The sequence below is a fragment of the Lucilia cuprina genome, chromosome 2 (genome assembly GCF_022045245.1).
Source record: "Lucilia cuprina isolate Lc7/37 chromosome 2, ASM2204524v1, whole genome shotgun sequence".
Classification (NCBI taxonomy): domain Eukaryota; kingdom Metazoa; phylum Arthropoda; class Insecta; order Diptera; family Calliphoridae; genus Lucilia; species Lucilia cuprina.
The window spans coordinates 53,897,141-53,912,357 of record NC_060950.1 but is presented as its reverse complement, the minus strand read 5'-3'; the positions used below and the strand labels follow the sequence as shown (position 1 = coordinate 53,912,357).

The window sequence follows — 15,217 nt, the reverse complement described above, 5'->3', positions numbered from 1 at the left end:
GCTTCTGAGATGCAAAAACATCAGATAAGTTAAGTGCACTGGTTCGACTCCAATCACAGGAGTCTATTACATCCTATACGTAATGAATGGGATAATTCTCTCTTCGAACAAGTCTCGGTACAAAGCAGCATATGCTGTATTCCTGAACCCGATCGGTATTTCTTACTGGTCGTGTCGTGGGACGCCGGTATATGCTGGCGAATTGTCAGGTTAGCGTTCAATGGTTGTCTGTCATTCCGTTGAGTGATCTTTATGATCACAAGGATGAATCTAATGCAAAAAATAGTGAAAAATCGGGAAAGTCTCCATATATTGGAGATTAGTACTGATTTAGTATGCCTTTTTACGCTATGGGGAAGTTTCTCGGTACTGTTGACATCTCATTTGGCTTTAAAATTTCTACATCCTTTGCCACATAGATCAGTTAATAAAAAAGGGATCCAAATCCATTTTGTTTGGGTATTTCAGACTACCAAATATATCTCTAAGTGCTGTTGCCGAAACCACAGAGCCATCTTAGTAGTGTGGTTGCACGGGCCTTAAGAGATTAAGGAATGCACTGGAATATTCCATTAGATGATGGGGATTGCATTTTAAATAATGTAATCTTTCATGACATCACAAGGGTGGTCAGCTTCCGGTATATCCAGAAGATAAATTCCACCTGATGTTGGGGTTTGTCTCCCCTTCTATTGACTTTAGATCAGTGATTGCTTTTTCTTGTGTTTGAGCCCATGCTGCCTGCCATTACGCAACGGGGCTACTATGACAAGATATTAGTTACATTAGAATGAAAATATGTGTTACGAAATCAAAGCCCCGACCGCAACCGAAAAATTTTGCCTAAGTAGTAATTACATTCGACCCCCATTTTGCTACACCACTGAATTAATCTAACTCTTTCATGTTTTTCTCCAACAAATTCTTACATTTCACTATGTTTATTATACCCAGAAAAGCTACAAGTAAATTGTATGTAATGATATTAAATTGTATTACCGTGTGGAGTAGTTTACACAGTGTAAAAAAGGGCTTAAATAAAATTGGCCAAATTAATAACATTTTGGCCAATATCCATGCAACATTTTATATACAAGTTTAATGCAGGCAATGTAATATTTGAGTGTTTGTATGTACATTTGTTAATGTGTAAATATGTATATGTTTACAATGTATACAAAATATGTATTTGAGAATATAATACCAGTACATACGTATGCGTAAATATAATGTTTACCATGTACATTCATGTATTTTATGAACATTCACAAATATGAATGTATGTATTTCAAGGTACACAAAATGTTGCATAATATCTGAGGCATAAATGGATGTACATATATACGTACATTTGTTGCTGTTGTTATTGTGCTCTTTTTATGTCATCAGCATCATGCCAATTTCATTGGCAGCATGCTGAGGTTTATTCTACAGTATCATTTAATAAAATGTCTATGTATGTATGTACATCTGAATACATATAAACATACAATCTTACACAAAAGTTGTAATTCATAAAATGATCATATCTAATTATAACGGTATAAAGTGAATTCGAAAATAGTCCAATTCTACAGGGGTTTGTGCGTTAAAATCTAAAGTCAGGGAAGGACTTTTGCTATGAGATTTCAGAAGTTAATTTTCACTGTTAGAGTTCATGTTTCATATCTTCTCTTTGATAGCCTTAATCATCCTACGATACGGCTTTCGCTATGAGAGTTCAGGAGTTCATATTCACTGTGAGAGTTCATGTTTCATATCTTCTCTTTGATGGCCTTAATCACCCCACATAGACGGCTTCTTTTGCCTTGCACTGTATTCACATATGAATATATATTCGTATGCTTGTGTATAGCATTATTATACGTGTATTTAACGTTAAAACCACATTTTCCTTTTTGTTTTACATTTTTAATGATCCTTAAAATCAGTATCTTTTGTCTTTTTATTTTATTAAACAAATTTATTGTAATTGCCATGATAAATTAAAGATTTTTAAATGATGCCACAGCAGCAACAGACAGAAGGATGTACTTGTGTTATTACTGCTATTGCAAAAAAAAAAACAAGAAAAGAAAATTTAAATGTATAAATTTAATAGTTGTTTGCACACATTCGATTCTTCTTTTCGAAATGTTTATTTTACTTTTTCTTGTCTTCAGACTCGTAACAAAATTTCCACATTCGTACACGTAATTTAATACATTTTTTTTTAATTTTTTTTTTAAGTCAATTTATTTTTACACATTCAAACATTCATACGACGAGAGTACATTTATTTATGTGAATGTCTGTAATAAATTTATATTGTATTTCGTATGTAAAATTAATATTCTGGAATCTTTTACTTTTTAATTTAACTACTTGGTAGACTTTTTTATTGAAAAGAATGATAGAATCAGACATTGGGAAATTGGTTTTTGGACTTCTTGACCGAATATTTGTTTTCTATAAATATTTTCCTAAAAGAACCAGATCAAGAAAGATTTAGACTCGAAGAGTAATGGATCAGTGCTATTGGGGCCTGTTTCATCAAAATGAACCCAATGTCCTCAATAAAATCGATGTTCCAGATATCGGAGGCGTATGTGTCTATTGCTGGACCACGATAAAAAAGACGGTTAATTGTTTTTCGTCTTGACAGCTTCTGCAGTAGTCATTGTAAGGTATTCTAAGTTTCATTACATGGTTACCGAATTTACAGTGCTCTGAAATGAAAGGTACAATTTCGCTGAGTTAGAAACGGCGTTGTTTCAGAAGATTGTCGGTGCTCTTCTTATAAATATCTTCTTCGTTCTTGGTTCATTTCTCCATATTTTCTGGAAGTGTTCGCAGTTCTTACTGTCTATGCGTATCTCGTACTACAATGTCCGAGTAGGACAATTGTGAACCTAGTCATGATGTAATTTTTACGCAGGTCATGGACTTGATTGCAGCATGACTGTCGGTAAAGATTGTGGCTGACATATCGGCCTTAATAGATATTCATTCTGATGACTTAGAAATTCAGTCTTCTAACGTAAAGATTGTGGCTGATATATTGGTATGAATTGGTATACAATCCGATGTTTCAAAAATTCAATCTACTAAACGTAATTCTTTAAAGTTTTCCAGTCCATGTTCTATATGGATATTGTAACCGGATAACAACGCTACCAAAGTTTTTATATATAAATTCGACAAAAACTTAGGTTATGTTGACAGGACAGTGAATATTTCATTAAATGCGAAGAAATACACCTGGGTTATTATCGGACAGTTGTGAGCTTCTTTTCATGGAGGAAAAAAAACAATTTTTCCCAGAATGTGTTATCTTTCAATGTTCAGAAATTCAGTAATCTCTAAGAGTAATATAAACTATTTTCGTGAGGAATATTATTTTTGGAATAACATCACACCTAAGGTAATTGGATCTATCTTCGACGAATGCCTAACATTGATAAAGAATTGTGTATGTTCACTCAGAATACGCACCACTATATTAACCACAGATTTGCTTATTTTAAGGAGATTTCTTGTATTGCTCTCATCAGATGCACCCCATAGGATCTTTGTAGTTCTAACCACCTTTTTAAATTCTCTGAGCAATATTTTTAATATAGCTTTCATTGCTTTGAATGGTCTGGCGTTTATTAGGATAACTATCACGAGCTCCCTTCACTTTAAATCAAATACATTCGCCTTTTCGTTGCCGACTACTCCCGTGATGATTCGGCAACAGCATCTAGAGACGTGACCGTTAGACAGAATTACCAACCGGTCAAATAAGCCGATACTTTGTTCTTACTCACAAGGATAAACTGTTTTAAATTTGTTAAGAACAGAGTTTACTCCGAACATACCCGGACAAGGAAGAAAAATTTAATGGTATCACTTATATAAGATAACTTTTACTTCTCATTAATCCGTCACATTCACAGAAGAAAAACATACTAGAGACTCGCCCTAGGTATACGCGCGGATGAGATCCTCATACACCTACATTTATCCTGTTTCATATACAATAAACACCAACTCATTTCCAACGTTTAGTCCTAAAGTCACTCCTCTGTGGGGTATCTGTTGACATCAACAACAGCATCGAACTTATCACGAATTAAAGACTTTGCCGTGCAACAGTCTCTTAACAGAAACGAACTCTTCCCCACAAATTTTAAGGGAAGGAACCTAAACTATCTGTTCAGCCAGGACCTAGTCCTCACGGCAACCGGGCACCCATAGTACCAGATTATGTTGTTCTCTGGTTAGACCCCATGCCAAATCATTGTAAGGGCTAGCCAAGGAGTGAATCGACATCATCAGTTTATTATCCCGGTAGACTAGAGGTACTGGTAGCACCTCTTTTCTGTGGTATTGCAATAACATCAACATGGGGTCATTCATCAATGTAAAATGCCCCCGGGGGATCGATGGGCTGTTTAATTTCGACGAAGACTTAGATAAAGTGTTATTCACTATCTTCGCAACATTCTCGTTGAAAAGACCTCACGTTTTTCTTTCGTTTAGGTTACCCCATAAATATTTTTATTATATTGCACTTCGTTTAAGTCTTTAGTATATTTGAAACCAATTTATCTGTTAGCTTAACTGAAACAACAATATTTTTAAACACATTTTTTGTCTGAGAATTTAATTAATTCTATTGCCATTTATGTTATTGAAATAACCTTTAATTGGTCAGAGTAATTTTTATAAATATTTTAATATACTTAAACAACAAATATGTATATAAAGTATCCCAACAAAAACTTGGTAATGACTTGCATTTATGAGCACTTATCTATTAACATACTTTTCAATGATTATTGCATGCCGTGCTGATTACAAAGAAGTACTTTAATAATGTCTTATGTATAATGTGTTATATAAATAATTTATTGTTATTAGTCTGCTTTATGGTGAATACACAGAAGCAGTATACTTTATACTTTGTAATTGTGGTAAGTACCCGTCTCCAATGACATCAACATGTTAAAATAATGACTTAAAATGTTATTGTGTAAGTTAGCTTTAACTTTAGGTAAGGGGTTACCTGGTAGGTTTTTGCTGGGATATTATGTATTATAAAACTTGACCCTAGAAAATTAATTGTAATATTTTATTAAGCAAATTCATTCAGTATTCACATAAATATTTATGTAAATTAAATACATACATTTAATGTGTGTTTGTATGAATTTCTGTATATTTTATTCAGTCAATCAATTACGAACATTAAACAATCATATTTGAAAGAGGAGGTTAAACAGGTTGGCATTAAATTTACAAAAAAGAAAAATTTTTAGAATAAAAATTTACATTTTTTGTTAAATAAAAAAGTGTGATGAAGTATTAAGTTGACAAGTCAGCTCGAAGGACCATTTAATGCAAGTAAAATGTTTTTAATTGGTAGCAGTAACTTATCAAACGATCTTCCTCAATTATAACTATACTAATGATGAGAAATGAAATGAGAAGAAAACAATACTGAAAACAAAATAATGCTCTTGAATGCAATCATTCATATTAAACCACATAATTTTTAAAAGTACTTCATTTTCTGAATTCATCTGCAGTGGCATCATCACCATCATCGGTTGAACGAAACAAACACAAATTGATGATTTAATGAATAAATGTATGAATGAATGAATGAATGATAGGTTAATATACATTATTTTATATTAAAAACCACATAATGCGAGAATGGATAAAAAAACAAAACAAAAAAGTTAAATGAAAAATTAAATACCATGTTTTTGTTCAATAAATGTGTGTGTGTATAACACTGCGCAACAAAAAATAAAACTAAAGTTATTTAGTTATTGAAAATTAGGAAGTCCGGTCCACGATTGTACTTATTCATTACGTCTTTCGTAATATTTCTTGGATCCATATAAATGAATGTCTATCACGGTGGTCATTTTCATACACTGGGTAGACTAGAGATGGTCTACTATGCGCCCCTGAATTCCTCAACGAAGAACTCAGGTAGCAATTTTTGTACATGGATAGTCCGGTCCATATACAAGCACTTTGTTGAAGAAATCGAGCTATTTAATCTCTTGCCATAGCAGCCCCGTTGCGGAATGGCAGGCAGCATAGTATTAAATCCTCGAACACCGACAAGGAAAAAGCAAGTACCTACATCAGGTGAAATCAATCTTCCGGCAAAGCGGAAGGTGACCTCCCTTATGATGTCATGAAAGAATTGCATTATTTAAAATGCAATCTCCATCATCTAATGACCCATTCCAGTGCATTCCTTAACCTCTTAAAGCCCGTGCAATCACACTACTGAGATGGCTCTGTTGTTTTGGCAACAGCAGCTAGAGACATATTTGGTAGGCCGAAATACCCAACAAAATGGATTCGGATCCCACTTTTATGAACCGATTAATAGTAATTTCCAAAGTCAATTAATTCCAATAATTGCCCCGACAAATAGTCGCGCAGCATGTTTCAATATATCCTGTTGAGATGGCAACAGCACAGAAGAACTTCCCGTAAAAACGCATACTAAATCAGTACTAATCTCCAATATATGATGACTTTCCCAATCTTTCACCAATTTTAGCATCAGTTCCATTCCCATGATCATAAAAATCAATCTACGGGATGACAGGCAACCATTGAATACTGACCTGAAAATTCCCCAGCATATACTGGCGTCCCACTGCACGAACGGTGAGTGATACCGATCGGGTTTAGGAATCCATATGCTGCTTTGTACACAGACCTGTTCGAAGAGAGTCCTTAAACCAACATTCCTTCCCCGCGATTTTGGATATTAAACCACAGCCACTACGTGGATTCCGAAGGAACTTCAACCAACTGACCTGCCAGGACACAGTTCTGCGGGCAACTGGCCAGCCGCAGTGCCAGATTATATGGTGCTCTGGTTAGACCCCATGTCAAATCATTCCGAGGATTTGAAACATGCCCCCGGGGGGCATCATCATAAATGTTAAACTTTATAGTATACAAAAGTTTAAAAGTAAATTGTTTCGAATCTTGGGTCATAATCGTGCTAGTAAATTTCGAAGTTTTACCCCATAAAGTCATTCCATAACAATCCAAGAAATCCTTAAGATTTAGTGCTTTGTTTCGTTATAAAAACTAACATTTATTAGAGACTTTTTGTCGCCCTGTGTAATAATGTAAAATTCTGTATGGATTTTTTTTACTCAAATAAACGAACGACTGAGTAAGGAAGTTTCTCTGTATGTTTTCATAAAAAAAAATAAAAAGTGTTTTTGATTTTAATTACAAATAATTACAATTTGTTTCAATATTTATTGAATTTTGATTTTTTCCCTCATTGTTCTTCTGCTGTAAAAAATTTCCCCAAAAAAATGAATGTAGTATGTGTGTATATAGAATTTCTCTCAGACACATGCAAAAATTAATAAATAATTATGAATGTGTATGAATTTAATTAAAAATAGTTTTAATAATAATGTAAAACAATATTTTATTTTAATAAATAGTATTTAAACACTTTATCCCAGGGCTATAATTTCAGTTTTTTCTATCCCAACATCAAAAAAGATGGGGGGTATATTGTTGTATATATTGTATATATTGTCATTCTGTTTGTAACATATCGAAATATTGGTCATAAACCCATAAGAGCATATATATTCTGGGTCCTTATTGAATTCTAAGACATCTTTGTCAAGTCCGTCCATCATAAATAAGTTAAAATTACCTAACAAATTTTATGAAAGTCGAACCATAATTGACCCTACCTCTATATAAGGTCCTTTTCAGAAAAATATTTTAATACAATGAAATTTGTTTAAATGAAATTTGACATAAGTCTCTTATGAGTCAGAATCTCTCTACCAAGTTTTATCGGAATCGGTTTATGTTTGACTTTACCACTCATTTAAGGTCCCTTTCCGAAAATAACTTAACTCTCATTACTGGCTTTAAAGTAAGAGTATAGAGATGAATAACAATCGCCTAACTAACTACTAACTACTAACTAACCAACTAACTAATTAACTAACTAACTAAATAACTAATCGAATTATCCTGGTGAAGTGTCGTCTAGCATTTTCTTAAATTTTTAATCAGATTCAAGTCATTTTGGACTCTTCTGAACGATTAAAATGCCGCTATTTTCTGTACATTAACGAAACATTCATTGGGTGAATACAACTAACAGCTACTCTCCTAAAAGAACCCATTTTCGGATCAGTTCCGACTCATTATTGTATCTATTATAAGTCATTCCGTGTCGAAATACTGTCATTGTTCCGTTAAAAAGAAAAACAACTACATAAGCAACAATTTTTTTGGAAGATTCCCAACTGCTTGAAGTATATTCACAAAATAATTTTGAAAATTATAATATTTTAAACACCAGGATGATTAGTTTTGGTTTGGTCATGTAATAATCAATATTGTTTGGTAGTTCCTACAGAATATTTAGAACAGTTGTATTGATGTTCATTATAGCCAGAAGTCCCTCCCCCGGAGTAGTACAAACACTACAGGTAATATCCCAAATTTTTCCTATTGCTCGAATAAGGTCGCATCAGCTTAATACAGCTTTCAAGTATCTGACATATTTTGTACAATCAGACAAATTTGGTTTAAACTGAAGTATAATTAAAACACCCTAATTAATCTATATGTATGTGTGTAGATTTTATATACATTTAAATATTCGACTTGTATATGGAAAATGTATTGTTAAATTATTTTAATTGTTAACAAAGTTATGCTATAAAATATAAATGCCATTTACAGGAAGTTAATGTTAATTATCATTTGTACATAAACATTTAAACATAACAATAATCAGTAGGTTTAAAATGTGTTAATGTATCCATTTCAAACATAATTTTTTAAATGTTTTATTAATTGAATTATTATGGGGTCTTATACTATAGCGGCATAAAGTGCGCGGATAGTCTCTATTCTGTTTCCAAATAATGTATCGATTTGAACAGATCAAGATAAATCACCCAGAACTGCTGGGTTTGACAAATACTAGCCAACTTATATTAAATGTAGCTAGATTATACTATTTGTTTTCAGATTTTATTGTTTTAATTCATTTTTTTGTTAATAAATGACTTAATGAAATGAATTAACTTTACAAACTTATTTACACACTAAAAGTAGTGATTCATGGGATCGGTATGCAAAAATAAACGGAAGTTAGTATTGTTTATTGGGTAGCAGTTAAAGGAACTGATTTATGGTTTTGCTTTAAGAGACAATTATAAATTTTATATTATTTTCAATTTATTTATGGAAAATTTTCTTCGAATACAAATTGTTTAAATTTTAATAACTATTGCGAAATTTAATATTTGACCTTTTAAAATTATCCTATAAGTATTCCGATTCGAATGGCTTCAATGTTGTCAATATTATTCCCTTCAATTTCATTCTCCATTAGTCTCAGTAATACGGAAATAATCTAACATAAACTCCAACTAAAAAATCACTGAAAAGTCTTGAAGATAATGTCTACTTACTGGATCACTGAATTCCAACAGTCCTATTTAACAGCAAAATTACACTCACAACAGCTTTAAGATTGAATACATTCGGCGGTTAATAGAACCGAACCTATGTTATCGATTCCCCGGATAACATAGATTATTGTATCTCTAAACTCTTTCTCCAGAGAAATTGGGGTTTCGCTATCTCGAAAAACTTACACTCACAACAGCTTCTAGATTGAATACATTCGACGGTTAGTCGAACCGATACTGTGAACATATAACTACTATATCAATCCCCCGGATAACATAGATTATTGCATCCCTAAACTTTTCCTCCAGAGAAATTGAATTATTGAATCGATTTTTTTGTCGGCTCTACTTAAGGATTCGATGAACTCTCACAGGCGATAAATGAACTACCTTGTATCCAAACCAGGAAGTTATAGCTAACCCCTCACGACTTATCTACCGATGTATGCAACATTATTGCAAACGATTGGTCGGTCAGTGGCTCCAGTGTGATCCCCATTGCTTAAAACAATATAAGTATTAATGAGAAAACGAAGATTTGACATGTTAAGAAACATAACATAATTGATTGCCCACCATTCATCCTGGGATATCATCGCAGGAAAAACCCCCAACTAAAATATAACGAGTATCGTATAAATATTGTACTTTTAGGTCGCTTACCGCCAACTTTTGCAAAAGATGATCTTATACTGCCACATAAAGAAAGTGCAAGTCTGGCACAACTGAGATCTGGATTGAGTATTAGATTCGTATAGGTTATAGGTCTACATGACACACCTCACCTTATACAGTTCCAATCCACATATTTTTGGCAGCACTTGGGGAATGGACAGTGAAACCTTGAAAGCTACCTATTAGACAATGGACCGACTTATACTGCTCTAGTGTAGACTCCTTCGTTTGGTTATTATATTCAAAGCTGTCATAATGAAGCTCTACGGATTGTTACGGCCTGAATGCAAATAAACTCGGAATACCACCTACATTTGGAAACGAAGATTTTCCCAGTTTACGAACATATTGTCATGCTGACTAAGAGCACACAGTTGGGTTTTGCCTCAAAATATATAAGGAAGGACATGTATGAAGTATCCCTTAGACCGAACTTCGTATACAAAAGCTTTGAATGATATTAGTACCGCCTATAGTAAAAATTTAAAAAAGTCAACAGTTTAACTGGTGGCACTGTGATTGGTATGGACTACTGGTAGCGAATAGACCATGACGTTCTCAATATATGTTCCATATAAAAAACATACTCAACTGTCCCCACTTTAACAACACACAGTTGGATGCTCCCTCGATGTATGTCAGAATGGACCTCCGTGTATACGGGAAGAGCTTACGAAGATTTGTGAGAAACTCCTTATATTGTACTTCGTATACAGCAGTATATGCCGAGAATGTGGTCATGGGGTCCCTTAATAATACCAACAACAAAACCATGACGTTCCCAATATATGCATATGGTCATGGGGTCCCCATGATATCAACCACTTGCCCACTTTAACAACACACAGTTGGATGCTCCTTCGATGTATGTCAGAAAGGTCTTTCGTGTATACGGGGAGAGCTTACGAAGATTTGTGCGGAATCCCTTATATCGTACTTCGTATATAGCAGTCATGGAGTCCCCATAATACCAACCACATATTCAACTGTCCAGTCCTTTACTCCCCCCAGGGCATGTTACCTTGGCGATCTGATCTAGATTGAAAAATTGGTTACAGTCTACTGTTTAGCTTAGTCCTTGAATATATTGCCAGAGGTCAAACCAGTGCACAGCAAAATCTGGTGACCAGTTGCCCGTAGGACTATGTCCTGGCTGGTCATGTGGTTGAGGTTCCTTCGGGATCCACGTAGTGGCTGTGGTTTAAACCAAAATTCGAGGGGAGAGTAAGTGGCGGTTAAAAGACTGATGCATGATAATAGTCAATATTTCGGGATAAGTTTGGTGCTGTTGCTGAGAAAAACAGACACCCCGCAGAGTTGGTATTAATTGTACATGGTACGGGATGAATGTGAGGTTCGGCGGGCCTTACCCCACCCGTCTACCTAATGAATGTGTCGTATGTTGTTCTCTTATGAATGTGTCGTATGAATGAGATGTGTGCTGGGTTGAATGATGATGGATGAAAGGTATCATATACATTTGATACCATTGAATTTTCCTTCTAAACCCTGTTCATATCAGAATTACCACAATGTGTCCCTGTGAGTAAAAACAAAGTCTACGGCTTATTGATGATCGTACTTCGGTCTACCGGTTACGTCTCTAGGTGCTGTTGCCGAATCAACAGAGGCCATCCAATGGTGACGAGAGTAGATAGCTCGAGTACTCCAGCAAAGTACTTGTGCATGGGCCGGTCAGAACCAATGTACAAAAATTGCCACCTGCGTTCTTCATTGAAGAACAAAGGGGCGATGGTAGACCGTTCTCAAGTCTACCCAGTGGTTGAAAAAGACCACCGTGAGATAAGGCCGTCAAGGCAGGTGCTCAAGTAAAACTCTCAACATTCCTGTCCAGTCCTTCATTATTTAGACTAAATGATTTATGGTGTAATCCCGTAGTTCTAGCCCAATTTATTAGCTCTTGTCAGAATGTTAAAATAACTTTTTAAACAGTTATTTTTTGGTCTGCGTCAAAAAAAAAGTATTTATTCACCAAAAAGTAAGCACTTACATTTTGCTCCAATACTACAAGCCTACTTACCGAGTATCTGTCACATACACAAAAAAAGCTCACAAACTAGATGCATATTTTTCCCTTAACATCCGATTATTCCAACCCTTGAGCAATAAAACAATGACACATTTAAAATTTGAATATTTTTTTTTTTTGAAAAATTATTTTATTTACTATTATTAATATATTACAATGTTTTATTTATTTATTTTTGTTTCTTCTTTACTTGTTTTAAAACTTAAAATATAATTTTGGCAATATAAAAAACTGATTATTACTAAGTATTTACTTAATTATTTTATTATTATATAATAATAATAATTTTATACATATACATATATTTGTAATATTAAAACAACAACAATGATTTCTATATTTATAGGAGAATGTTTTTTCACTTAACTTAATTACTAGATGCGAGAATGGAAAGTTTACTTGTCCATTGGATGGGGCGTATAGGAGTAGTAAAGGGGGTGATGAGGGGGTTGTATAATGTATGAGGATAATGGAACTACACATAACGTGTAATTTGAGCATAAAATTCAGAGAGGCAGGCGTGTAATTGTAAAAATGAAGGACGTTCAGCTGGCAGAAGGGCCCAACAGTAAGCCATAATGGTGAAGCTAAAAAGAGAGAGAGAGAGAAAGAAGAGAAATATTAAATATTAATAATTCATTTATGAAGAGAAAATAAAGAGATCTCTAGGTGTTTTTATGTAAGACAGTTATCGGTAGGTTGTAATAGAAAAGAACTCTTTGCCGATAACCGATCTTAAATCTAAGTTTTTTTTTTCAAAAATATTTCAATTAACAATTTATAGCAAAAATATTTATACTTACAGCTCATCGGGACAATTGAATGGCTGCGCCAGTCTATAACCATCTCTGAGATAATGTTCCATTTCGAAAGGATCCACTTCAGCATACGGTTGCTTGGCTGAGGTGCATAATTCCCACATTAGTACACCAAAGGCCCATGAATCACTGGCTTCTGAAAATTGTTTATGTTGTAGCGCCTCCAATGACATCCATTTAACAGGACGATTTTCACTATCACCCAAACAATTGTAATCGCCCGGGAATAAATCTCGCGATAGAGAACTGTCCGATAATTTAACGCGCAATTGATCGTCAATACTAAAAAGAGAAAAGAAAAAAGAGAGAAAAGATAAATAATATGAATTTAACGCATTTTTAAGTAAATAGAATAGCCCAGCAAACATTTCATTAAAAATAACTAAATTTTGATAATGAACTGATAACTGGGATCTAAAGAGAAAGTTTACATTGTAATTTTTCTTAATAATCTTCTTTTAACTCTTTCTATAGCTTCTTGAGTTTTAAAACAATTAAAATTAAAACATTCTTTGAATACTTACACACAATTTCTGGTCGCTATGTCCTTGTGCACCACCCCATGACTATGTAGATGACTTAAGGCGGTAGACAAATGTGACGACATCATTACGATTTGTATGGTGGTGATGGTGCGAGCACACGATGGATCCAATAAGAATTGCTTCAAATTTCTGGTATTATTCATGGCAGGATAGAGAACAAATGGCGTAGTATGATCTTCAATTGAAACACCCAAGACAGACAAAATACCGGGATGAGAAGCACCATATAGAGACATGCCTTCTTGAAGTAAAAGAGACACTTGCATTTGACTGGCATGTTGGGCCACAGTCTTAACTAAAACATCCTGATTGTCATTGTAAGTACCACGATATACACGACCGAAAGTGCCTTCCTGCAATAGGCTAGACAAACGAACACGACAACGTTCTACGGTTAATTCGGAAATACGACGATGTAACTCTTCGGGTTGTTGAGGTTCGATTTTACGCGGCAAAGTAGTGTGTATGGGCGCTATAATGGAGGGTGTTATATAGGAAGCCGTTTGACAGGGAGGATTGGTATTAAGTCTTTGGAAACTGGAAGTTCTCATGGGTTGACCACCATGATTTTGACGTTTAGTAGAGCCACGCACACAATAGGCCGCTAGAAGTAGTATCAACACCAAAGCTAAAGCCAAAACACAGCCTACTACTAAAGTTATAAATCCTGTGGGTGGTGGCACTACCGTTTCCAATAGCAAAGGATCATCCATATCAGTTTCATCCTCTTCGGCCAATAAGCAAATCTTTTTTCTTCTAAACACCAAGTGAGTGACATTATTTAGGGCGCGATTTAATATCACTTCTATGGATATAGTAACATCCACTTCGGCGGCTCTAATGCCGGAACACTTGAGGCCTATAGAAAATGTCTGCACTTTTATGGGTATTTCACCTATTTGGGAAATATTCATGGTAGGACGGGGTAAAACTGCCTGATCCGAAGTCACCACATTAATGCTGTAGGGTAAAGGACGTCCGGCTTGACTTTGCCAAGTGAAGCTAATGTCACGCACATTGGCCGGCACAGGCACAATAAAATTTAAGGCATAGTTATTGATGTGGCCATCACGTACATAATAAACTTCAGCGGAAACACCTGAAACAATAACAAGGAAGAAAAATAGAAAAAGAAATGTTAGTAATTTAGAAAACAAATGAAAAAAATATATAATAATAAAAACTTGGTATATAAAAACAAAAGAAAAAACTTTTGCTACAAACATCCTGGAATTTTAGTTTATTTCTATTAACCTCTCAACATTCCTTAATAAATCACTGCCACAAAAAAAAAAACTTAATATATAAACTGGCCTTCCCCTCACAAATTGGTTTAAGTCAAACTCTGCCAGAGAAGAAAAAGTAGAAGATGATAAAAAAACATTCCTTTTTGAATTTTATGTTAAAATTTCATGATTTTTTAATGCAGAAAAATCCCACTAATTGTGGCATGTTCGTGTTAAATTTTCAAAAATCATGTCATGACAACATCCTTTTTATGTGTATAAAAAGAGAGATTTTTGTATGATGCTCTCTGCCAGTTTTTCATATAATGCATAACATATTTCTTTTTTTGCTGACTGATGGCTTTATATTTTTCTTATTTTCCGTTTTATAGTGTGACCATAGTTGTCAGTAGAGACCGAGCAAGTA

The 15,217-nt window shown here is 34.2% G+C and overlaps 1 protein-coding gene across 1 annotated transcript in view; it reads right to left on the bottom strand.

Annotated features, from left to right (window-relative positions):
* Positions 1 to 12,566: 12,566 nt before the first annotated feature.
* LOC111674994 (tyrosine-protein kinase Dnt) overlaps positions 12,567 to 15,217 on the bottom strand; it is a 59,101-nt gene continuing 56,450 nt past the window's right edge. Inside the window, exons 2-4 of the mRNA XM_023435682.2 lie at positions 13,544 to 14,663; positions 13,005 to 13,301; positions 12,567 to 12,788 (exon numbers count right to left, since the gene is read on the bottom strand). Of these exons, the coding sequence (XP_023291450.1) occupies positions 12,677 to 12,788; positions 13,005 to 13,301; positions 13,544 to 14,663 (1,529 nt within the window). The 3' untranslated portion in view covers positions 12,567 to 12,676. The remainder of the gene's footprint in view (positions 12,789 to 13,004; positions 13,302 to 13,543; positions 14,664 to 15,217) is intronic.